Consider the following 23,680-nt stretch of genomic DNA (forward strand, 5'->3'; position numbering starts at 1 on the left):
ATTTTAACTATTAATGATATAAAGTATTGTTAAATATATACAAGTCCTAAACACATAACAAATTTAGAAAACAGATTTACATAAATAAAACCAACCCAAACCCAACCCTAACTGTTGAATAAAAGTGTAAAAAGAAATATAAAAATGTTCCCTTAAGCTCCAATCAGTTGGTAAAAAATAGTGAAAATCTTTCAAACAACATTTTGATGCTGTCACGTTAACTTTTATTTCACTAAATTTCAACACTAATCCCTTTATATCAGTTGCTTCCCCTGTCATTATTAATCATTGATTAAAAAATGTGGGATTGAGGAAGGGAGGCCTGCCAGAAAAACGGTAACCACCGCTGTATGGACAACTAGAGGGAGATTTAGGGGGAGAACTTCGAGTTCTCTTTACTAAATCTGTGTCACTGAAAAAAAAACTCCAAAGTTGCTCTTCAACTTGTTTAATGTTGTCTTCTCGCCGAACAACCTTCATCCACAGACTCTTGTTGGAGAAACACACTGGACAGCCAGTTTTTGGATCTGGTAACATTTGACACTTTGCTTTTTTTAATTTGTTTGTGCAGCACCAAGACTTCCAGAGAACGTTCTGCCAGACAGCGACGACGCTGTCGCCGGTGCAACTGTCCCAAAAAACATGAGCATTCCACAGGGCAGCGTTGGACCATTTTGGGTCACAATGAGAACAAGTCCCTTTCTTTTCCCAACCATGTCTCCTTGGTTCATCATACCGAGTAAGAGAAGTTTTCTTTCATTATTATTATGAGTTTGATACAGCCAAAATTACAATATTTACCTGTGTTCATTTTTAACTCCAAGATTACCTGACAGTGAGAGAAGTGGACGACATCGAGGTAAGCTAATGTCCTCTCTTTTTTTTGCACTAAATGCTGTTAATCTAAAAACAATTCGATTTCAATTCAGCCTCAGTGCACTTTTCATATAGAGCTGGTCTAGACATGGCTGTAAGCACAGGTGGGTCTTCCTCTGAGGCATTTCTGCATGACGCACCTCCAGCTGTGCTGTTGTTCCAGCTGCAGGGTCGTTAGCCAGCAGCCATCCTTCACTTATGTTTCGCTCCTTTAATGCCGGAACATCTTGAGGTGGTTTCTGTTTTCGGTGCCAGACCCGGGGCCAGAAGCTCCCTGGTTCTGACTACTCTGCCAGGTCTTTTACATCCTTCCTTAGCTTGGAACCTGTGATCCCAGGGGACGTTATGAACCACTGGGCGGACGTTCCAGTGTCGCCTCTGCAGCTGGTTTGCAGGGTGTCATCAGCTGTTTTATCTGCAATTTTCTTACCTTATATCTTTGTAAAATGTAAAGATGAAACATGAAATTGAACCAACACATTAATGAAAATCTGGGCTTTGACTGTTGTGTTTTCTAGAAGGCCAGATGTAATTTTTGCAGATCCCCCACAATCATGTTGACCGGTTTGCCAGACGGACACTACAAGCACGAGGACGTGGCCAAGCTGGTCTTCTGGTCTTTCCCCAGAGAGAACCTTCGCTCCCTGACGGTCTTACCGCTGCAGAAGAGGGTAAGGAGTAGAAGAATCACATTGTTGAAATTACAACTTTATCAATTAAATTGAGCTCTTTGTTTTGAATTTAATACTTTTTCCTTTCCTATTTTCTCTCCTCGACTTCAGGCCTTCGTGCATTTTGACGATTGGAATAAGTGCAGTGAATTTGTCCGAGAGCACATCCGAAAGCCGGTTTCTCTCAACCGCTTCAAGCTCAGTGTCCACTTCGTGCAGCACATGAAGTTTGCAGTCACTGAGGTATGGACACTATAGGGCGCATTGTGGTCTGTGACACTGTCAGGACTGTCAGTGACCAATAATAACCGCTAATGATGGTTAATGACTGTCGATGATGTTAATAACTGTTAATAATTGGAAATAACTCAGTGGATCAGATAATTTGGACTTTTTTATTTTAAAAAATCACTCAAAATGATTAATCAATTATCAAACTTAAATAATCAATTAACTGATTAGTTGTTGCAGCTCAACTGTGAAATTTCAACAGTCTGTAATCTTTTTGCAGGAGACGATGTACAAAAACCTGATGGAGTTGAGCAACGCTGTAAGTCATCAATCACTTACATAAATCTTCCGTCAAGTGAAAGAAGCTGTCTTTGGATTTCCGGGCCTTAACGCAAATTATTTCTTGCTCTTCAGGGAAGTCCAGAGTCAGAGTCTCTGGAGGAGCGGTTGCTGTGCGTTGAGATAGATGAGGCGTCTGCGGTCATCATCAGGATGGTCATGGAAGTGGTGGCGTCCATCGCACCCTTTGTCAGCTTTCTGCCGCTTGCCAACAGGGTACCAAAAAAACAAAAACTTCACATACAATGAATTCTCATAGCCCGTCGCTGTTCTCTCTGTTTGTTGCGTTTGTCGTCACTTTCTTTGTCTCTTCTTTCTTTTCGCTCTTTGTCCACGACTGTCGTTCTCCCACAGATCTGCGTAGAGATGAGAGACTCCTGCGGTGCAACACAGGTGTTGGAGAAATATAAAACTTTCTCTCCGGACTCCCCTAAACAGCAGAAAACTTGGTATGCAACAGTTATGGGTATAAATTATGTGTTTCTGCACATGTACACTTTTTTTGTGAAAGTAAATTGCCCTGGTATGTGTTAATATATTTTTTATTTTTTTAATCTCCCATTCTCACACCTAAACTGACCGATTCCTTTTCTCTCTCTCCAGGAGTAAAGTTCTACGTTTTGAGAAGTGAGTATATCACTTTCTAATTGATTCTTGGTCAGGTTGGGAAAGAGACATGACATGTTTTAGTTGCCAAAGCCTGACAGTGATCATTGTCATACGATGGTTGTGGTTAGCTGGTAACCCCAGGTCACATTAGATAGATTTATGTGCACATGCACAAGTTCCAGAGGAGTCAACAAAAATATCCTAATATTAGAGCTACAATGACGTTCTTTAGCATAAAAATAAAATTGAGAGCCATGTTTTAAAGACCCCCTCCAGTGAAAATCATGTTTTCAACCTTGTTAATATTTGGTCCATTTGGTGTTTTTCATGTGTTCCAAGACATATCAGGAGCAAAATAAGTAGCATGTCTGAGCATTTCTTGGTTTGAAACTGCAGAGAGCAAAAAAACAAATTCAGTCAGGCTGGACCAATTTATTGATAATAAAGATCATTTTTAGTCGCAGCCCTAAAGGTTTTTAAGGAAGAGAAAAGAGAATGAAACACTCACTGATACATATTGGTCATAAACCCAGAGATAATTGAACAATTAACTGAGAGGCGATAAATAAGAATTTGTCATTTGCACCTTTGTCATTTGACAATTCTTCTCTGTTTTTAATTTTAGCTTGAAGAGCCTAAAACAGCGTCTGGATGATTCTAATGAGAGGTCAGTAAACTTTGGACCAGACAGCATCGATGTCGGAGCCAGACCTGAACTTTCAGATCAGGGGTCAAACTCTGCTCTGCAAACCGGTGGCCCTGGTGGGTCCACAATGTCTGAGCCTGTCAAAGAAGGACCAAGCGCTCCCGCCGCAAGCGATGTAGCAATGACGGAGGACGGTGAAAAACCAGGAACTGAGATCGCCATGGACTCAACTGTTGGTCCTGATGAAGTTATAGAGAAAATAAAGAGGGAAGAGGAGTCAGTAACAACTTCAGTCTCCGCTGCTGATGTGACCTCTGCCTCTGCAGTCGACAGTGGAAACACAGTCCCTGCTGCCTCCAGCCCCACCCCCTCTGCCACAGTGTCTGAAGAAAACATGTCAGAACCTCCTCAGATTAATACAGACATGTCCAACGTCCTCACAGCAGCAGCTCACCAGCGCAGACTCACCCGAGGGAGCAGCTCCCAAAGTGAGAAGAAGGAGGTGAGGCCTGGTTTTACGTCTCACTCAACATTTACAAACTGTTTTCTGTCAGTGGCTTAATGTGCGAGATAATTAAAATGGATATGTTCTCACCTTGTCTTGAACGATTGATTCATGACTCGCACATCACTAATCAATTTTTTCTTTGTTCTCCATCGAGGGGCAGGATGTTTTTTTCGAGGACATCGTTTCGTCAGACAGCAGTCATGATTTTTATTTCAACATGGATGACTTTGTAACTGTGGATGAAGTTGGTGATGATGCGGAAGACACAAGACCTCATAGCAGGTCCCAGAGCGATACCGCAACACCAGAGGAGGAAAGGGAACAAACATCAGTAAAGAAAAACAGCACAACGGACAACATGAGCGACGAGGAGGATTACACTGACAACACAACCAAGGAGGAAAAACTGACAAAAGAGAAGACGTTTACCAAAGAACAGGAAGCGAAGATGACCAGGGAGAAGTCCTCGAGATCTGCTCAACACAAACGTGATGATGGCACAGGTATGTGTTACTCTGTCAGTACATAGTCAGGGCGTCCCAATTCTCCAAACCCAGGTTGAAATTCAGTTTGACTCTTGATTACAGGGTCACGATTCCATTTTCGATTTAAACTTTCCTTTTTTTCTGCAGCACTGACAGTTGCTGTTGTTTGAATAGAGCAGGGGTCTGCAATCCTTACGATGAAAAGAAAAGAAAAATCTTTCTGGAGCTGCAGCTATTAAAATCTCTCTTTTCCTTGAGGAGCTTTCTGTTTTGTTTTTTTTTTTTTTTTTTGATCTGGCATCCATAGCTGATGGAGACTTGGCTGGCTGTCAGAAGTATATTTTGCCTTTGCAAGGATATTCATTGTAAAAAAAAAAAAAAAAAAAAAGTCTTGGTAGATGTTTGTCTGAAACTGTATTTTTGGATTTATTTGTTCTTTTTCAGAGGAAAGTGTGAACTTTGTAACCGTAGACGAGGTGGAAGAGCCGGAGGTCCAGAAGACAGAGGTGGAAGCAGCGAGGCGAGCCGACGTCGATGCTGCCTCTGCTGGACTGCAGCCGGAGAACCCTGAGAACCCTGAGAACCAGACACTGGAGGGATGTGTGGAGGGAGGAGAGGAGGAGAAGGAAGGACGAAGCAGGACGGACATTAAAGGTACAGACAGAAAGAAAGATGGACTGAGGGGTGTATGGAGAGGACGGGGACTGTTATTAATGCAAGGTATAGAGTCATGTTTAAGCCCTTTTAACAAGGTATTAGAACATGTTTTCAAAAACAAATCAGACACAATTTATTACTTCCTGTAGTGCGTTTCATATTTCTTAGAACATGATTGGTGGTGGTCTTCAAACGAGATTCATCAAGAACAGATGTGGCTGCAGGCACGTTTCATGAGTCCCTTTAGGATTTTTGTATTTTTTGTATTACACTGTGGGGAGAAAAGAAGAAAAAGTGTCTGTCAGGACTAAAATGATTCATGGATTGTTGTTTCCTTCTCTTCTTCAGCTGTGAGTAAATTGAGGAGAGAGCCTGCCGGACCCGAAGCAAAGAGATCTCGTTCTCAGTCTCCTCGTGCCGCTGCCTCAACCTTCAAACTGCCGCCATTCAAACCCAACAACCCCCTCGGTGAGACTCAGACACACATACACACCACACAACATGATCCCATTTTATTTGAAAACGACATGAGATACAAATGTTTAGTCACACTTTTCCCTCCCGCTTCATTTTCACCATCTCCCTCTTCAGGTCTGGAGTTCGTGGTTCCTAAATCAGGGTATTTCTGTAACCTCTGCTCTGTTTTCTACCTGAACGAGAGCACCGCCAAGGACGTCCACTGCAGCAGCCAGAGACACCATGACAACCTGCAGGTACACACAAACACATACACAAAATTTAAACACACAAAAAACACACTTGGCCTGACATCATTTGTGTTTCTTCCACTTCTTTTTTCCAGAAACATTATCAGAAGCTTAAACAGAAACCATCAAGAAGTTCAACTCAGAGTTCTCAAGGCTCCGTTTCTGATTGATCCCGACTTCATCTACGGATTTTTTTTTTGTTAAAATGATGAAACTCTGCAACTTTAAAAACTCGATTGGGAATCAGACTTCCTCCAACTATGCAGTTTTGGTGCCTTGATCTGCCGACACTTGAATGTAACCCTGCACTTGTGTTTCCTGTTTGTAGACAAACAGAATTGCCAAATTTCCAGCAAGTTTTCTACATATTTTTACATAATTTCCTTCCTCTGCTGTGATTTAATGGCACGACACTGGAGTTGTTTATCTTGATGCATTTATTTGCCTTTTTGTGTGCAGTGTTCTGGAAACTGGCGTGAACTTGTCACTAAATTTGAATGAAACTTAGCTTCTGATCTACAGCTCAGATCTGGAAAGAAATTTGCTCGATTGCTTTATGGCACAAACCAAGAAGAGGAAACTGTTGGTAGAAGGAGTGAAAAGAAATATCGCTTTGAACAGTGATGCAACATGTCACACCTTTGACTCAGGGCGCTTATTACTTTGTTAAAATTGTATAAAGGAACCGTAGAATTTAATCTGACACTAAAAAGTTCAGGTGAGTGTAAACAACCACTTCAGCGTACATACGTTTGTCACAGGATGACAATATTAATCTTTTTGTTTATAGTTTTGGAGAGTAAACACTATTGTAAACTATAATTCAGCAAAAATACATCTAAAAATGACACCTGCTTTAAGTTTCAGTACAAGCAGGTACATTTTTTACTGTGTAATTAAAATGTATATGTCTAGTAAATCATAGCGAATCTGTTTTTATGTAAAATAAGTCTGTGATTTTGATTTAAGACAGGTATTAGTATTATTAGTAGTTCGGACAGTTTCCTGCACTGAACTCAACAAATTCTGTAAATTTAAGTGTTTCTATATTTTCATTTAACCCAAGGGTCCAGTATGTTGACTGACTTCTCATTCATTGTTCATTAACAGAGGGATGAATAAAGTTGAGTTATTTTTAAAATTGTCCTCATGTGGTGCTGCTTTATTTTTGTGTGAAAGGTGGATGAATAAATGAATGGCTGGTCATCTGAGGCCAGTAAATTTTTTAATCTGGATCAGAACTATCCAGATTTTGTAGTGCATTTTTTTTCCTTTGCTATCTGAGATAAAACTGATCTTGTTGGATTTGTCCTATTCTTTCAAAGAATTGAGAATCCAGACACCACAAGATCATTCACAACATTATTCTCATTATTATTATTATTATTATTATTATTATTATTATTATTATTATGCAGGTGAAAGTTATGTTGCACATTTGCACTTTTTACACAACAACAGCTTGGAGGATTTTTGTGTTATAATTGAAAATGACATTTATTTGTTAATTGTTAAATTTAGAATGGATATTCTTTTTTTTTCCAGATAACTGTGACCTAGATTTAAAGATTTGAAAAACTGGCCCCTGGCGTCTCTTCTTCCTCTTCAATCGCCATAAATTCAGCTATTCTCTTATGCTTGATAAATTATTTCACTCTTAAGAGACAGTTATGGGTCCCTTAAAATTTTGAAAATGAACAAAACTTGAGGAAAATCTAGGATAACACAAAAAGGGGATTACAAAATCTGTATAATTCTATTCTAGACTAAATTTTTTTAAATACTGGCCACAGGCTGTAATCCTGATCTCAGATTGTCCTCAAACGACCGTGCTTTTACTCTGAAGGCACCAAAACCGGAAATCGGAGCCTTTCTTCCTGCTGGAATATCGAAACGAAAATGGGCTTGAGCAGCACAGCAAATCATGGAAATACACACGAATAACAGAAGGTATGTAACAAAAACGGTGTTACAAAAACACGAAAGCAAACACCACGTCCTTACAGGCGCTGAACGAAGTGTTTGTTGTTTTTGTTCATAACCGGGACCTCCGAGGACGACCGTCGCCGTTAGCACTTGCTAGCAGACCAGTTGAGCAACGTTAGCTCTCCTCAGCTACCGAAGAGTTCGAGCTTAACGGTAGAAACACACGTTAAACCCAGACTTTTGGCGGTTTGTCGCTTGTGTTTTATCGTAAAACTTGGATCTAGTCAGGCTTAACGTCAGTGACAGTTGGGCTCAGGCCTGTGTCTCGGTCCAAACAGCTAGCTAACACCACCGGTTAGACCTTCAGCGCTGCTAAATATTGAACTCTCCGGTCAGTCATACATTAACGGTCAGAATATCAGAACAAATGTCCGCGGTGTTATTGCTGATTGCTGTGTTGATGTAACGCAGCTGGAAAAACATAAACTTGACACCCCAAAGAAGGAGATTTCTCTTCTTGCTGGTAAGTGACTTCAGTGCTGTGGTGCGTTTATGTTACTTGATTATTAACATTAGCAGGGTGCATATGACTGTAAATGTTGCCATGCGGGGGGAGGACACATAACTTATAAAGAAAATATTAATGAACTCATTATTTGAAAGTATGCCAGCAATAGCACCAGGGTTCCCAGGTCTGTGTAACAAAATCAGCCAAAAACCATTCTATTATTATAATAATTATAATATCTACAAAATCACAACATACATATTACTTGATGTTACCCAGTCAGAATCTCAACAAAAGACACTGGCAGATTGGAAAATGGTGAAATCAAGTGGGGCAGGGCGTGTCATTTTTTGAAGGTGCATAAGGCCAGAGTGCTGCTGCTTACTCTACTTAGCTCGCATGCTGCACACACGTTACACACTGCCCTATTCCTTAAAGGAGCTAGGCTACTCTTATGACAGTAGCCTTTAATGAAGTCTAATAAAACATAATCATTTGGGCAGTCGCAGAAAACTGCCATCCTGCAGGAATATGTTGCTTTTTGAACAATCAGAAAAGATCCTAGCTAAATGGAATTGAGCCTGTGCTTTTCCTACCCTGACATGTCAAAATTTCTGATGTGTAATGAGACTTTGTAATGTTTTCCATCATTTTCAACACACACTGCATTGAGTGCTACTCATAATACCTTGCGTCTCAAGAAAGATGACAAGCCATTGGTAGAAATTGGCAACATTAAACTGCATTCAGTCTCCCATTAACACAAGAAGAATGGAGGTTGCCCTCCACAATCTTGACCCTGTCTTTATACATCTTTGCTTTTTCCATTCTACCATAGGTTTCTGATCATGTGCACAAGTTATGACTGGTAAACTAAAATTGTTTAACAGCTAACACATTAGCTGTCTGCTGCAAACTACTATCCTGAAATTGGGGGAAGTGCAGAGGGGAAAATTTGAAAAAAAGCCTTAGTGGGCATTAAACCCTGCAAGGTGTTGCCTCTGTGGGGGCATATTGTTTCAGGTACTGGTGCAGCTTTAAATGCCACCCAGGAAGGCTTGTCAGACAACAAAACATTACATAGTGATTTATAAAACTCTGAGACAGGATTTTACTTTCGACTCTTCGGTCACTCCAACCAAAATTGACACGAAATTAAAGTTCCTTGTAGTTGCTCTAAATTCTGCATTGTGCTTTGTCTGTCTACTGGTGCCACTACTCAGCTGTTTCCACCAGAGATGAGCATGGAAGGAAACTAATGACCTTGTGTCTGTTCTGGATGATTTCTGCTAACAGCAGTGACCTTGTTTTCTCTCTTTTTCTGTGCTTTGTTGCTTTTGCCTCCTTTGTTCTTTCTTGTTAGTGAAGACCAGACGTCGAGACCAGACCTTCCAGATGATGAGTTATTACCAGAAGTCCCAGACGCTGCAGTCCAGTCCCTTTCAATAACCCTTCCTTTGTTTTTCGACTTTTCAGCTTTGCATTGCTATCAGTGTTGTGCCCCTTCTCCTGTTCCATGGCCCCTAACAAGTTCCTGATTTGCTCCTGATTGGCCAGCAAGCTGCCTCCTTGCGACTGAGTCACCGGAGACCCCAGCAAGCAGTGATGCAGATAAACAACACTCGCGCCACTGGCAGCTGAAGTGCAGCCTGTACAGCAAACTCCAACACACCCGCTTCCTGCATATCTACAACTCTCCTCCCAGTCTGATACAGACAGTCTCCTGAACCTTTTGAAGATCAAAACACCATGTCCCATCCCCTGTATAACCCCTATACCTCCGGGAACCAAAATTCTGCGAAAGGGCAGTATGGACTCCCTAGTATGCAGGCAGAGAGGGACGGTCGAAGGGCATCTTCTCGTCTTGGACCTGGGTCCAGCTTCAGTTCCTCTGGAGTTTCCTCAACGAATCGTGACAGTTCTGGTGGAATGCCTCCATCGCTCATGTCTCAGTCAATGAACTACAGGCCTGAACAGAGCAGGGCCATAATGGATGCAGACATAGAGAGGTCTATAGACATGCATATTAGCAGAGCCAGAGAGGAGGTGAGGGTTCTCGGCAAGCCAATGCACCAGCCCATAGACCAGGACACTCGCTTTACCAGCAGGGATGAGTTCCACTCCACAGGCGCAGGGATGGCCTCCAACCCAATGTCCTCAACCTCTGTCACTCTTCGACATAGACCCTCGGACGTTGAAAGTGGTAGCAGGTCCTTGGACTGGTTGTCCAACTACAAAAGGCCCACTGCTGATGACTCTAAATTTTATTCATCATCTGTTTCATCTGACTATGCAAGTGGTGCTGACGGTAGGTTTAATGGCCCCAGTGGCAAAGATCGTGATATGCGGTCCATTCCAGGGTTAGGTAATTATGACTATCCAGTGCCAGACAAACCCTCTGCTTCTCCAAAACCCAGTCGACCGAAGTACACCTCTGAATCAGCTTCTAACATCCTTTTGCAGTTTGGACTTGAAAAAGAGGACTTGGAACATCTTGCCTCTTTTCCCGAAGACCAGATCACTCCTGATAACCTGCCATTCATCTTGCGCCAAATCTGCATTCAGAAGGGCAAGAGGGCTACTGCAGCAGAACAGTCAAAACCCTACTCTGAACCCCAACCCACCAGAAGCATGAGTGGAATGGACAGTCACAGTTCGAGCAGTTCTGGTGTGACAGGAATGCACCGGGAAAAAATGTCATCTGCTGTTCTCCAGCCAAGTAAAGTGATTGACTATGGACATACTGGCAAATACACTGGAGGGGTTGGGGAGGATATTGTCAGGACCAGTGGCAGTAGAGGCAGTACAACAGAGGTGAAAAGCAGTGCCTTGAGTTCTTCACATGAGCAGACGAATTCTTTTACAAGTCTCAACTCTTCTTACAGTTCAATACTGAAATCTGTTGCTCCCCCAAGCCACGATCACACCAAACAATTGCCGACCCAACCAAACCAGACGTCCCAAACAATCCTTGGCTCCTTTTCTCTGCCAAAGAAAGACACAGACATCAGAGTTTTCAAGTCTGAAGCCTCCAGGCCTGTTCCTTTGAAAGAACCAGGGGCAGATCGCCAGTCAATGTTGAAAACCCAGCCACCGGGCTCTATGTTATGTGGTGTGCATCCCAGCCAACCTGTGAAATCAGTTCCTCCTGCTGCACTCAACCCCAGCCTCACCGATGCCTCACGCGCCATGCAGCATCCGGTGTTTATCCCTGGTGATCTTAACCCCACCATTATACCTCCAGTTCTGCCTCAGCCAATCCCGAGCCTGATGAGCATCAGTCCCCTGACCCTGCCGATTTCCAACAGGCAGCTTCCAGCAAAGATAGGGATCTCCAAGGGTGTGCCATTGCCAGCCATGATGCAAGACTATGCAGCAGCTTCACCAAGAGTCTTTCCACATACCTGTTCTCTGTGTAACAAAGAATGTTCTAATATGAAGGTGAGTGGAAGATTGCACTCTGCTGTCTCTCCCTTTAAAAAATAATTTCAATATCTAAAGTTGTTGTTTTTCTTATTTTAAAATACCAATTTAGATTATTTAATCTTTTATTTGTGTGGAATTACTTAAGTGTTTTTAACTGTCAAAAAAGTCTATGAAGAAGAAAGCATACTTTATTAATCCGTTTAAGGGGAAATTCAGTTTTTTAACTCTGTTATTAAGCGCACACTGGTCTGAAAAACATATACACAAATAGGTCCTAAATACATAAATGAATGGAGAGATGTCAGAGCAAGAGGGCTGCCACAAAGGCAGGCATCCTGAGCAGGTGGGGGTCCCGTGCCTTGAGATTGCACCTCTCCAGCCACCAGTCCACACTCTGCATTGACTGAGCCGTACTGGACTTGAAATGGAATTTAGGTAAAATATTTTTTGAGTTTTAATGGATTTCTAATGAGTATGAAGTGGTAGTAAGAAGGTTGTCACCACATATAAGCTGTGTGCAATTTTTTGAAAACCAACTTGGATGGCAAACTTTGGAGAGATTCTAAACATTTTCTTCACAAACTAAATTTTATTTTTACCCAAATACTTCAAAGATCCCTGTCACAGCATTGTAATAATAATTTATTTTTAATCTGTTATTCAAGCTTGCGACATAGAATTTTAATTGACTGACTTCAAACTTTCTTAGAACATTATTGTGTAGTTTAAATAGATCATCAGTGTGTGAGCGGCCTGGTGCTTCTGAGACAGTTGTTGAAAATGGAACTGAGAGCTTAATTGACATGAGGAGGAAGAATCTGCAAATCTAAAGACCTAGGACATCAGAGGGTGATGGAAGATGGATGTCTCCCTTTGTCTCCATTTTTGGCTTTTGTCCTACAGTGTATATTCAGCTAGAATTGTCAGTGCATGTGTAATTTCTGTATTTTCCCCAGATAATGGAGCTGTCAGTGATCCATTTTGTCCTTAATTTCATATCTAATAGAAGGTATGACTTTACTGTTATGGACTCAAGGTCCCCCAAAAAGGAGTTCCAATCACTACCACAAATACTCTGAACCCAAACCCACCAGCAGCAGCCATTCTTCATGAGCCAGACAGTGAGAAGAATTTTTGTTCTTTGACATACAGTCCTCCGCCTCCCAGTTTCCACATCTTCTTGCCTCTACTCCAGAAGTTCCAGATTGGGTGCTTTGGTCCTGATCCATACCTGACGGTGACCTATGCTGAGATGACCCTCACCAAACCTCCGGGAACTTGATACTGGCTGACTGAAGAACCAGACATCACACAATAAAGAAGCTGAACTGTTTTTTTTTCCCCTTGCTTGTTGCTGGCACTCCTGTATTTGTTATATTTCATGATAAAGGCCTGTTGCCCTTTAGTTGACTATGATTTCTGCTCCCCACTTGTGCTTAAGTTTGTTCCTATTTTTGGATGACTGCTCCAGACTAAAGATTTAAAGAAACCAGACAAACATATTTTACTTTGGTTGGTGCAAACTTTGAATACTTACTACTTTTTAAGGTTGCTTTAATGTTGAATGACAAACATGAATTGTCTGTCAATCATAAAAGTGAGAATTGGGTTATTAAAGCTGATAACAGGGTCAATACAAATGAGACCTATCTAAATACTTTGTGTCTGTTTGTTCTGACCGCTAGGATTGGATCTCCCACCAGAACACCAGCCTTCACCTTGAGAACTGCAAATTCCTGAGAACACGGTCAGCCCTGCCTTTTCTTTTCCCTATGAAAAGCTTGTTAATTTGAGTTATTTTTTGATAATCATTGCCTTTTTTGATTTATTTGAGGGAATGCCTGCCAGGAATATGCCAAAATACTGTAGAAGAAATGCTAGACAGAGGAGAGGTTGTAGGCAAATACTACTGCGTCCTTCTCAGGATTGTATCTGTACTTTTGGTGTCACCTCTGCAGCATGGTGACCCAACTAGCACATCTCATTGGTAAAGGCCCTGAAAGCACCTTAGTGTTCTGCAGTATTAAAATGTGTGTCTCGGTTGGTCTTTCTTGAACACCCCTTTGTTGGGAGGCTAGTTGAATCTTGAATTCTGAAAATATACTCTTCAAGATACCTCCTGTAGTTGTTTTATAGTTCTAGTCTCCAGGACCCATACAATCCCTCAACATACATTGACTTTTTGTTGTCAAAATGAGGCCTCTTTGCTCATATAATAGGTGTGTTTGATTTGTTTTTCTCCACAGATACCCGGAGTGGGATGGTGAGATAATACTCGGGACCAGGTAAATTTAAACAAATGGCTGGTTGGATGTAAAATATTAATGCAATAATATTAAAACAAACTCACTGCAGTTGATAACAGATCTTTTGAGAGCAGCTATGAGGGAAATCCAACCACACGCCTTGGCAGAAATTCGTCCAGATTCTAAAATTGGCGGTGGTGACATATTTAGGGCTAAAATCTGTACAGTGTCTGGATTTATATTAGATACCTAACAACCACATGAGTTGCCTGAGAAAAAAAATCAATAGTAACCTTTTTTTTTTTTTTTTTATCACATGATCTTCTCATCCATCGCTTTCCTCAGGGCTGCCGATAAAGACGTGAAGCCCTTGCCCCCAACATCGGCACAGACTTTCCAGCATCATGGTCAGAAAACAAGTCATGGAGGCCGCTCCCGTTCCCACTCATCTAGCCCCCATCGGCGCCATGGCTCGGAGGGTAGAAAGGAGAAACGCAGTAGCCGATCACGATCGCCACACAGTTCCAGATACACTCACAGGTTTGGTACATGTCAATTCTAATATGAGCACAAATGTGAGCTAACAGAAGAGATGCTTCTTATCAACAGATTGTGACCCAAATATGATTGTGTCAAACATCAACATTGATTTTGACCTCTTTGGATTTGTCAGTCACGCCTTGAGAAATCTAGACTTGTGAATTATTTGATTGCCATTCTTTAAATTGTCACTGAGATTAATTGAGTTATGAAATGACTGAATGACTTTCATTAGGTCCAGGTCTCATTCTCGCTCTCCACGTCGTGACCATTCAAACTCCTCAAACTGGTCACGGTCGAGGAGTCCTGAGAGACGGTCGTCGCCAAGGAGGAGAGATGAGAAACGGTCCTCACCAAGGAGGAATGACGAGAGACGAACTCCTCCGAAAAGGAGTGACGAAAAACGATCTTCACCAAGGAAGAGCCATGAGAGACGGTCGCCGCCAAAGAAAAGCGATGACAGGTCAGGGAGGAGTGAGGAGAGAAGATCACCACCAAGGAGGAGCCACGAGAGGCGATCGTCCACAGAAAGGTCATCCCCTCAACAAAAGAGGTCGAGCAGTGCAGAGAGACTGGCTAAGATACTGCTGGAAACATCAGGTTAGAGAAATGGCAAATGTTTTAAGACCCTGACATAAGTAAAGTTTTAAGACTTATTCTTGTTCACTGATTATATCTGTGCCTATTATGGAGCATTATACACAAGAATGCAACAAATGCAAAATATTTTTCTTTAGTTTTATACTGTATATATTTATTTTCAAGTTATTAAGTTTAGAGCTGCAACTAAAGATAATTTTCACTGTTGATTTCATCTTTCAGTTCCCAGGAAAAAGCAGTGTTTAATTTTATTGCGCTTTCTGGTGGTTTAGATGCAATTTATTACTTATAGGCCATAGAAAGTGGCAAGAAAACTAAAATTGCTTGATTCTGTTTAAGACCTAACAACCAACAAAATGCTGCAGTGTTGTCTGACACTCTTTTCATCTTCGTCCCTCTAGCTGTCCAGTCTCGGTCAAAACAGTCAGGCCTGGAGGCCGTGGTTAAAACTCTGGCTCCAGCCTTACTGGCCGAGCTAGCGAAGATGAGGTCGTCCTCTTCATCATCATCAAAACCCTCCTCATCTCCTCCCTCTGTCGGAGTAAAGAGATCGTCTTCTACTGCCTCTTCCTCATCCTCTGCCACAAAGAAGAAGGAGTCGGCAACAAAGCCCTCCAAAGCAAAGCCCGACCAGGAAAAGAGCGAGGCAGGGTCTTCATCAAAGACTAAGGTTAGAAAGCGTGTCTGTGTTGATGTACCAAGTAAATTTGGTAACAGTCTCTTTCTCCTCCTTTTCTTGTTTCTATCTCAGAGTTTTCATTTACACTCTATCCAGATAACATTTTCATCAGGAACTAAACTGAAAATCATGTTTATTTTCTATGTACAAAGCAGAAAATCAAGACCATTAAAGTCTAATCGGATGTTTTAACTACAGATGCAGTTGTCTCTCTCTAACCATACTTAAAAGACAACCAGTTTCGGTTGTTAGATTTGGTCTAAAGTTTGTGTTTGTTCTCCCTCTCTTTGTTCAGTCTGATGAATCTTCACCTCTGACCACAGTGAAACTACACGGGATTTATAGTTATCACTCTCACAGTGATGTGGTTGCTGCTGTGGAGCAATTCGGAAAAACCAAGTCAGTTGTCCTGTTTCGTTCCAGACTGGAGGTACGAATAGAGACAGTGAAGACTGTAATGTGTTTTTTTTTTCTACCAAGATCTATATTTGCTAACGCTTTGCCTTTCATAATGTGAAAGTACTGTATAGTCTGTTAGACTGGTTTTACCTTGTTGCTTTTTTTCCTTTTTGATGCTAAACCATTAAGTTAGTATCCAGGCCTTGAGACGTGTGTCTGTGTTGACTGAGAGGATGGTGCACTGGTATTACTGTGCTTTTGTATGTTTATGTGTGCACATGTAGGCACTGGTGCGTTTCGAGAAAGAGGAAGATGCAAAGAAACTGACGAGTGCAAAGAGTGTCACTGTGAAAGGAATGACAGTGACTGTTGTCAGAGAAAAGGTACTATGCTTTCTGTCTCTCTTTCTCCATCCTCTGCAAGTACACCAACCCCATTTCTAAAACATTTGCTGCGCTGTGTAAAACAAATAAAAACAGAATTCTGAATCTGAAAACAGCTGTCTTTGTTTACAGGAGACTGTTTCTAAGGAGCAAAAGAAGCCTTCTCAGAAGTAAGATGTGTTTCACACATAAATCTTATTACCAACAAAGGATGGTAGAAGGGTTATTTTGTTTTTGTTTTTTTTCCCAAATATATTCACACAAATGTATTACTATAAATATTCAGTTGCTGTTTAATGTCCTCAGTAGAAAGGTTTCAACATACAATTCATATTTTCATAGTTTACTGTACTTGCCGTTGTCACTTTTGGGAATTTACCTCATGACAGAAATCTGTGTGTGTGTGTGTGTGTGTGTGTGTGTGTGTGTGTGTGTGCACACAGGATGGACACGATTTGAAACACCTGTGCAATTTATTGTAGTCTGAAAATACTCAGACAAAGGGAGATTTTATGTCCGTAAACTGTACAGGTCTTCTGCACATGATATCGTGTCCATCCCCCGTGTGAAAAACTTCATTTATTGTATCCATTTAAAAACAAACAATTGCTCACACACTGAATAAATTCATCCCAGGAATTCAACCTTTGAAGGATGGTACTATCTGGCCTTGACTTTCCATTTGTACGTATTCTCCTGCTCGACTCATGTAAATCTCTTTTGTTCACAGAAAACCTGCCACATCCAGTGTCTCCACACCTCAAACCACTAAATCCTCATCCACCTCCACCACTGAAAAAGTTCCTCCTTCTACAGCTAACGAGTCCTCTGGAGACAAAAAGGCTGCAACAGGCAAACTTACCAATCAGAAAGTTGCAGCTAAAGGCTCAGTTAAAGATGTGACGACTGTATCTAAAGCAAAAGTGTTGGTTTCTAAAGCGAAAAACATCTCAACCAAGCAGATAGCTAAAACGTTGAAAAAAGGAAATTCGCCTGTGAAGGGAGCTGTGAAAAAGGCAGCGGTAAAACCAAACAGTTCAAAGTCTTCAGGATCCAAGTCCACTGGACAAGCACCGGAGAACAAGACAGAGGCTTCACAAATGCAACAGCAGGCTGCAGGAACTGAAGCTGCTGTGGAGGCAAAGCAGCCAAGTGGAAAAACTGTGCAAAAAGGTATGTTGGAGACCTTTTTAATGCATGCATTCAATGTGGTGTTGGCAGGAAATGTTCGAAGGATAAGGCTGACAATATTCTATATTTTTGTTAACTAGGGCTCCATAATTAATCAAAATTTTATTGAAATCGCAGTATGGCTTTCTGCAATTTTTAAATTGCAGGAGATGCAACATTTGTTGAAGTCAAAATGCGTGTCAAAAAAATGTTTAGTTGATTGAATGTCATGAGGCATCACATCAGATTCTATAGAGTTAAAAAATCATTTGATCCAGATTCCTGCAAAAAACTATCACAGCGTAGTTATTTTAACATGTGTTCCAGTCAGAATAAGACTAAAGATGTAAACATTATTACTTCTAATATTGCAAATCATATTGCAATTGCAATATCAGTCAAAATAATTGCATTTATTTCATATTTTAAATTTCTGTTTTGTTCAAAATAATTCAGCCATATTGTCAGTTAGGGTTGGGTACCTTTCATATTTGAAACAGTAACCGTACCAGTGTCCAAACAGTACATGTTTTCAGTATGTTACTCTCTCTGTACTAACAAAAATGTTATTTCAGGTTAGATGTGTTGCCCCGCCCAGCAGGAAGTGTTATAAAGTGCAAGGCATTAATTTTTTTTCTTTTGAAGTTCCAGTGACTGCAGCGTCAGCCAAGGATTCCACCAAAGCTGCCAGCAAAGTCTCCGCTGACTCAACTGAGTTAGTCTCATCCGTCACACAGGCAGCGTCGACGTCAGCTTCGACTGAAGGTACCTCTGCAACTACTGGGTAGAAAAAGCACCTGAATACAGATTTATAAAAAAAAAGAAATCCATTTGTTTTCTGTAACAAATGTGATCAGAATTTCAACATCTTTCTCTTGTTTTACATTTTCTATTGTTTCTTTCACAGCGTCCCTCAATAGGAAAAACAAGACTTCAGCAAAAGTAAGTTTCCTCAAATCATTTATATGAAGTACTGAAGGCACTGGTAGTGAAATTGTATTTCTTGATCGAATGAAGCCGTGGTGGATTGCAGTAGTTCAGCTCTTCCAAAATTACTTATAAAACATAATGTAGAAGTTAAGGAACTTGAAGCAACTTAGATTTCTTTTTGTAAAAATAGAGTAAACAGAATTGTAAAAATGTGCTCAAAATGTCAGCTAATTCTTCTGGCATTTTGAAAGGTTGATATGCATACAGTACAGTCAGTACAGTCAGAAATTTCTGTGAAATTGTGAAAAGAGGACGATGGTACTTGTTTGTGTCCAAGTTACTCCTCAGCCAGATCTAAAAATGTCTTCATGTGTCACTAATCCAGAAGAACTGACTTTTTCAAATGTGCATTTTCTTCAGAGCCCCAGGAAAAGCAACACAAGCTCTGAGACTGCAGCAGCTAAAGATACACCAAAAAGAAAGGTAAACAGCTGTGTGTTTTGTTCCTTTTTTGTCTTAAACCTTTCATCAAGACAAGTAATGAGACTTTAAACCCTAATTCTACCCTAAAGCTAACGATTTTCTTCAAATTTGCCTATGACAATTCTCCCAAGTTAATTTAACAATTGTATGTAATACATGAACTGGTCAGTCATTTCTCTTATTGCCGTTTTATGTCTGTTTTACTGTTTTATTGTTTTAGTGATTAATTCTTACTTTGTTGTCAATCCAGGGTCAGGATGATGTTACAAATGACACGGTTTCTTCAGACACCTCCCATTTCGATGAGCAAATTTTCAACTTGGATGACTTTGTCACTGTTGATGAAATTGGTGATGATGTGGAAGACACAAAACCTGAGCCTGACAGCTCCTCGTCATCCTCCTCCAGAACCAAAAGAGAGAGCAAAAGCTCAGGTGTGTCGTCGGATGGAAAACAGACCTCAACAAAGTCTTCGAAAGATTCTAAGAGCTCAGCCTCTTCCTCATCCTCCTCAACCAAGTCAACTAAAGGCTCAAGCTCTGTGTCAACAAAAAAGTCGAAGGACTCACCGGAACCCACCAAATCTCTGACTAAACCTTCATCCTCTACTAGTGTCAGTAAGGGCTCTCAGGCCCAGAGTCTAGAAGGTGATTTTAATATCAAAGGCCAGAAGAACAACGAAGAGGAAGGGAAACAAGATGATGTTGACAGGCAGTCAAAAAAGAATGGCACCACTAGCACAGCATCTAAAAGTAAAGAGAAGGAGAAATCACCAAAGAAACAGGACAGGACACAAACGAAGACGGGCACCACTTCAGGAGTCTCTGAAAAAGACAAAGAGATCAAAGAAGCCACGGACAAGACAGTGTGTGACACAGTAGATTCTGCTGAAGACCAAACAGTTCAAGTTGCAGCCACAACAGAAAGGTCTAGTAGAAGAAAGAGTGCAAGAGGAAAGAAAGAGGATACACTGAATGCCACGGAAGCAACTGAAAAGCCTGAGGAGGCTACATATGAGATTTTAGACTCTGTGGAGGACAAGACGGCTGACGATGGACCAGCAATCACAAGTTCTACCAGAGGAAAAAGCGAAAGAACAAGTAAGAAAGATACTTCAAATGAGAAAAGAAACAAAGAGGACACTCCAACAAGAAGTAGACAAACTCCTGCCAAAGAGTCAGAAGAACAAAACAGGGAAAAAACAAATAAAGCCCCTCAAAAAGAGAGCACACCAACAAAGAAGAGTGACAGTAAAAGAAAAGATGAAGCTCTTAAAAAAGAAGAGGCATCAGCTGAAAAAGAAGATACACCGACATGTGGTGCCACAGCTGCTGAAGTGTCTTCAATCAGGAATAAGGAGAGAACGTCCGAAACAGACGTTAAGAAAGAGAACAAACCTACAGCTGAGTCCCAGAGTGATCCTGCAACACTGGAAGAGGAAGAGAAACAAAAATCACCCAAGAAAAATGACACAACGAGCACTCTGAACCTGGACGAAGTGAGTGAAGAGGAGGAGGATTACCCCGACGACACGGCTGAGGAGGAAGGACTGAGGAATAAACAGGCTGCCACAAAGGAGAAGCAGTTTGCCAAGAAGCGAAGGAGACGGAGCAGCAGCAGCAGAGAAGGAGGTGACAGGGAAGGGACGAAGAAGTCGAACGAGACACCAGACACCAAGGAGCTGCTGACTCTGGATGAGGTGGGAGGGGAAAGCACGCTGGAGACCCGCCCACTTCTCCAGGAGGACGAACCAGCGAACTCCTTAAACCCAGAGGTAAAGACTCAGATTTAACAACCTGCAAGTTTTAATTATTTCCATAGAAAAGTTATGTTGAAGTGCTGTTAAACACATTCAATGAATGAAAAACTGATGTTTAAGATTTCTTCTGTCTGTTTTTAGACTTTGTTGATTTTAGATGAAGCTGGTAATGATGAGGAAGAGAAGCCAGATGAAGAGCAAACTGAGAAAACATCACAACCTGCAAAACCCAAACACAATGATGACACAGGTGTGTGTTATTCTGTCAGTATATAATACTGTATACTTGCACAGGTACAATTCCATTATACCCACAAGAATCGAGTTTCATGAAATGAATGTGCACCTGAGCTAAATGCTGATGGAAATACACAAACACACACAAAAAAGAGGTCGCTTGGTCATACTATTAATTTTTCAAGGTGGAATGTAACTTTCTTGATTTATGTGTTCTGTTTTAGAGGAAAGTATAAACCTTGTGACGGTAGACGAGGTAGGAGAGGTGGAAGAGGAGGAGGAAAAGGAAGCAGTAACAACCAGATCTAGCGGTCGAGCCAAGAAGAGAGCCAGACAGACCCCTGGTAACGCGCGCGCACACACACACACACACACACACACACACACACACACACACACACACACACACACACACACACACACACACACACACACACCTGTATCTTTTCTACAATCAGGTCAGATTTAATCTGTAGATTCTGAAAAACTTCTCACTCCTGTCCAATGACGGAGCTCTAAAACCTGAAACGTAATGAATTAAAAGTATAATAATACTAGTAATAATATAAACTTTATAAAGCACTTTCATTAACAATGTTATAAAAGAAAATAAAACCAGACAAGACAGATAAAATGAAAAAATGGCCAAGAAACATGAGTACAAAAAACAATAAAACAAGTAAGATCAAATAAATAAAAATGAGCTGTATAAATAGACGTATATCACATATTTACAAAAGCTTTCACAAAGAATTTGTAATATTCCTTTGATTTTTTTCACTCAACTAATTCATTGTCTGTTAACACAGTGAAAAAATCTAGCAGAGGGAAAAAAATGAGCACAAAAGACGAGAGAGAAGAAGAAGAAAAGGAACCAGCTGATGTACTGCCTCCCTCCTCACTCGATGCCTCTTCATCATTGGACAAAGATCCGTCTACGTTGTCAAGTGACGTCCAGCCGGAGGTCCAGAAGACAGAGGTGGAAGCAGCGAGCCGAGCCGACGTCGATGCTGCCTCTGCTGGACAGGAGCTGCAGCCGGAGAACCCTGAGAACCCTGAGAACCAGACACTGGAGGGATGTGTGGAGGGAGGAGAGGAGGAGAAGGAAGGACGGAGCAGGACGGACATTAAAGGTACAGAGAGCTGAAAGAAGGACAGACTGAGGACATTTCCACACTAACAGAGACATTTTATTCTTCAGTTTTAGCGTCTCATCCACTCTGAGCTGCTGTTCTGAATCAGTGAAAGTGAATCTTTCTGAACATTTTCTCCAAAGTGGATTAAAATCAGTTACGGATTATTTCCACTGTTGATAAATTGTTTAGTCAGTGTTAAAAAATAATCTAAGTTGATGTCTTCTAATTGCTTTTTTTGTCAGATACATGTACCTAAATCTCTCAAAATGTAGTGTCTTACCACAGAAAATGAGACTTCAATCAGCGACTAATTGTTTGTTGAACTTGCATGGCAGTGTTGACTGTTTATGGATTATTGTTTCCTTCTCTTCTTCAGCTGTGAGTAAACTGAGGACGGAGCCCGTCGGACCCGAAGCAAAGAGATCTCGTTCTCAGTCTCCTTGTGTCCCTGCTGACTTCAGACTGCCGCCATTCAAACCCAACAACCCCCTCGGTGAGAAACACACACTAACGCATTCCTGTTATGTTTTAAAATTTGCTTCAGCCGGCCAGGTTTTGGAGTAGAGAGGAAGAGGCAGCTCTTCATGTGCCAGGAAGCACCATTAATAACACTCATACAAAGCACTCAATACAGAGCGAGTCTAAAAAAGAACAGGACTTCCACAGATAAAAAGAGCAGGTTAATTATGTTCTCTATGATTATGTTCTCTTTCAAATCAAATATCCTCTTTGACTCAAACATAGTTTACACACATCATGTGACCAGCTACTACAGAAAATTGCAGATGAGCATTTAATGTCTAGAATTAACATTTTGGTCACCACCACACACCACCCCTGTGACATTTTCACATATTGACGACACACTGTCCAGCCATAAAAAGGTTTTGACCTCATCTTGTTTATCCTGTTTCATTTTCACTGTCTGCCTCTTCAGGTCGGGACTTTGTGGTTCCAGGGTATTTCTGTAACCTCTGCTCTGTTTTCTATCGGAACGAGAGCACCGCCATGGACGTCCACTGCAGCAGCCAGAGACACTATGACAACCTGCAGGTAACCACAAACACATACACAAAATTTAAACGCAAAAACACACCCTCTGCCTCACATTGTTTGTGTTTTTCCCAATTGTTCTTTTTCCAGAAACATTATCAGAAGCTTGAACAGAAACCATCGATAAGTTCAACACAAAGTTCTGATTGATCCCGACATCATCTACTGATACTACATCTCTTCTCTGGGAAAACAGGAAACAACTCTTGTAACGAACTCGGTCACGGTTACATGCTAGAGTTTAGAACTTGCTACATGAACTCTTTTACTCATCAATAAATATTTACATCAATATTTTTGAGAAACAAGGATGGAAGAAAGACTTTGTGTGCAGAACAGGAAACAACAGGGCTGATGGAAATCGCTTCAAAAATAGTTCTTATTTTCTGTTGTGCGCACTAGGTAACCTCCTAAAGGATGAACTTTTACTCTGAGAGCTAAAATTATATAAACGAATTCTAGAATTTAATTTTGCA

The 23,680-nt window shown here is 41.1% G+C and overlaps 3 protein-coding genes across 3 annotated transcripts in view; all 3 read left to right on the plus strand.

Annotated features, from left to right (window-relative positions):
* LOC146305409 (uncharacterized) overlaps positions 1 to 4,591 on the plus strand; it is a 28,553-nt gene extending 23,962 nt beyond the window's left edge. The window contains exons 12-21 of the mRNA XM_084713089.1: positions 572 to 739; positions 825 to 859; positions 1,395 to 1,547; positions 1,659 to 1,790; positions 2,059 to 2,097; positions 2,193 to 2,333; positions 2,472 to 2,566; positions 2,721 to 2,744; positions 3,352 to 3,874; positions 4,035 to 4,591. Coding sequence (XP_084569215.1) covers positions 572 to 739; positions 825 to 859; positions 1,395 to 1,547; positions 1,659 to 1,790; positions 2,059 to 2,097; positions 2,193 to 2,333; positions 2,472 to 2,566; positions 2,721 to 2,744; positions 3,352 to 3,874; positions 4,035 to 4,409 — 1,685 coding nt within the window. The 3' untranslated portion in view covers positions 4,410 to 4,591. The remainder of the gene's footprint in view (positions 1 to 571; positions 740 to 824; positions 860 to 1,394; positions 1,548 to 1,658; positions 1,791 to 2,058; positions 2,098 to 2,192; positions 2,334 to 2,471; positions 2,567 to 2,720; positions 2,745 to 3,351; positions 3,875 to 4,034) is intronic.
* Positions 4,592 to 4,793: 202 nt separating this feature from the next.
* Positions 4,794 to 6,786, plus strand: LOC146305412 (uncharacterized; the record flags this gene model as incomplete). Its single annotated transcript, XM_084711626.1, has 4 exons — positions 4,794 to 5,019; positions 5,371 to 5,490; positions 5,614 to 5,735; positions 5,825 to 6,786. Coding segments are annotated over 4 exons (543 nt in total), but the record flags the coding sequence as incomplete, so codon positions are not given.
* A 3,086-nt stretch (positions 6,787 to 9,872) lies between these two features.
* LOC146305413 (uncharacterized) lies at positions 9,873 to 23,360 on the plus strand. Its single transcript, XM_084711628.1, has 20 exons — positions 9,873 to 11,604; positions 13,275 to 13,336; positions 13,836 to 13,874; positions 14,181 to 14,375; positions 14,611 to 14,975; positions 15,377 to 15,645; positions 15,950 to 16,084; positions 16,338 to 16,436; positions 16,569 to 16,606; positions 17,167 to 17,609; positions 18,252 to 18,371; positions 18,514 to 18,548; positions 18,957 to 19,019; positions 19,270 to 20,793; positions 20,920 to 21,028; positions 21,240 to 21,359; positions 21,825 to 22,148; positions 22,528 to 22,644; positions 23,089 to 23,204; positions 23,295 to 23,360. The coding sequence occupies exons 1-20, from the start codon at positions 9,913 to 9,915 to the stop codon at positions 23,352 to 23,354; spliced, it is 5,925 nt and encodes a 1,974-aa protein (XP_084567754.1). The 5' UTR covers positions 9,873 to 9,912; the 3' UTR covers positions 23,355 to 23,360.
* The last annotated feature ends 320 nt before the right edge of the window (positions 23,361 to 23,680 follow it).

The sequence above is a fragment of the Lutjanus erythropterus genome, chromosome 23 (genome assembly GCF_056507025.1).
Source record: "Lutjanus erythropterus isolate fLutEry1 chromosome 23, fLutEry1.hap2, whole genome shotgun sequence".
NCBI classification, from domain to species: domain Eukaryota; kingdom Metazoa; phylum Chordata; class Actinopteri; order Lutjaniformes; family Lutjanidae; genus Lutjanus; species Lutjanus erythropterus.

What these genes read in the sequence shown, in the direction of transcription:
- LOC146305413 (XM_084711628.1), top strand. Translation starts at nt 9,913, where the DNA reads ATGTCCCATCCCCTGTATAACCCCTATACCTCCGGGAACCAAAATTCT. An exon ending in TGTTTCGTTCCAGACTGGAG is followed by an intron (nt 16,085 to 16,337) that starts GTACGAATAGAG and finishes GTGCACATGTAG; the next exon opens with GCACTGGTGCGTTTCGAGAA. An exon ending in TGACTGTTGTCAGAGAAAAG is followed by an intron (nt 16,437 to 16,568) that starts GTACTATGCTTT and finishes CTTTGTTTACAG; the next exon opens with GAGACTGTTTCTAAGGAGCA.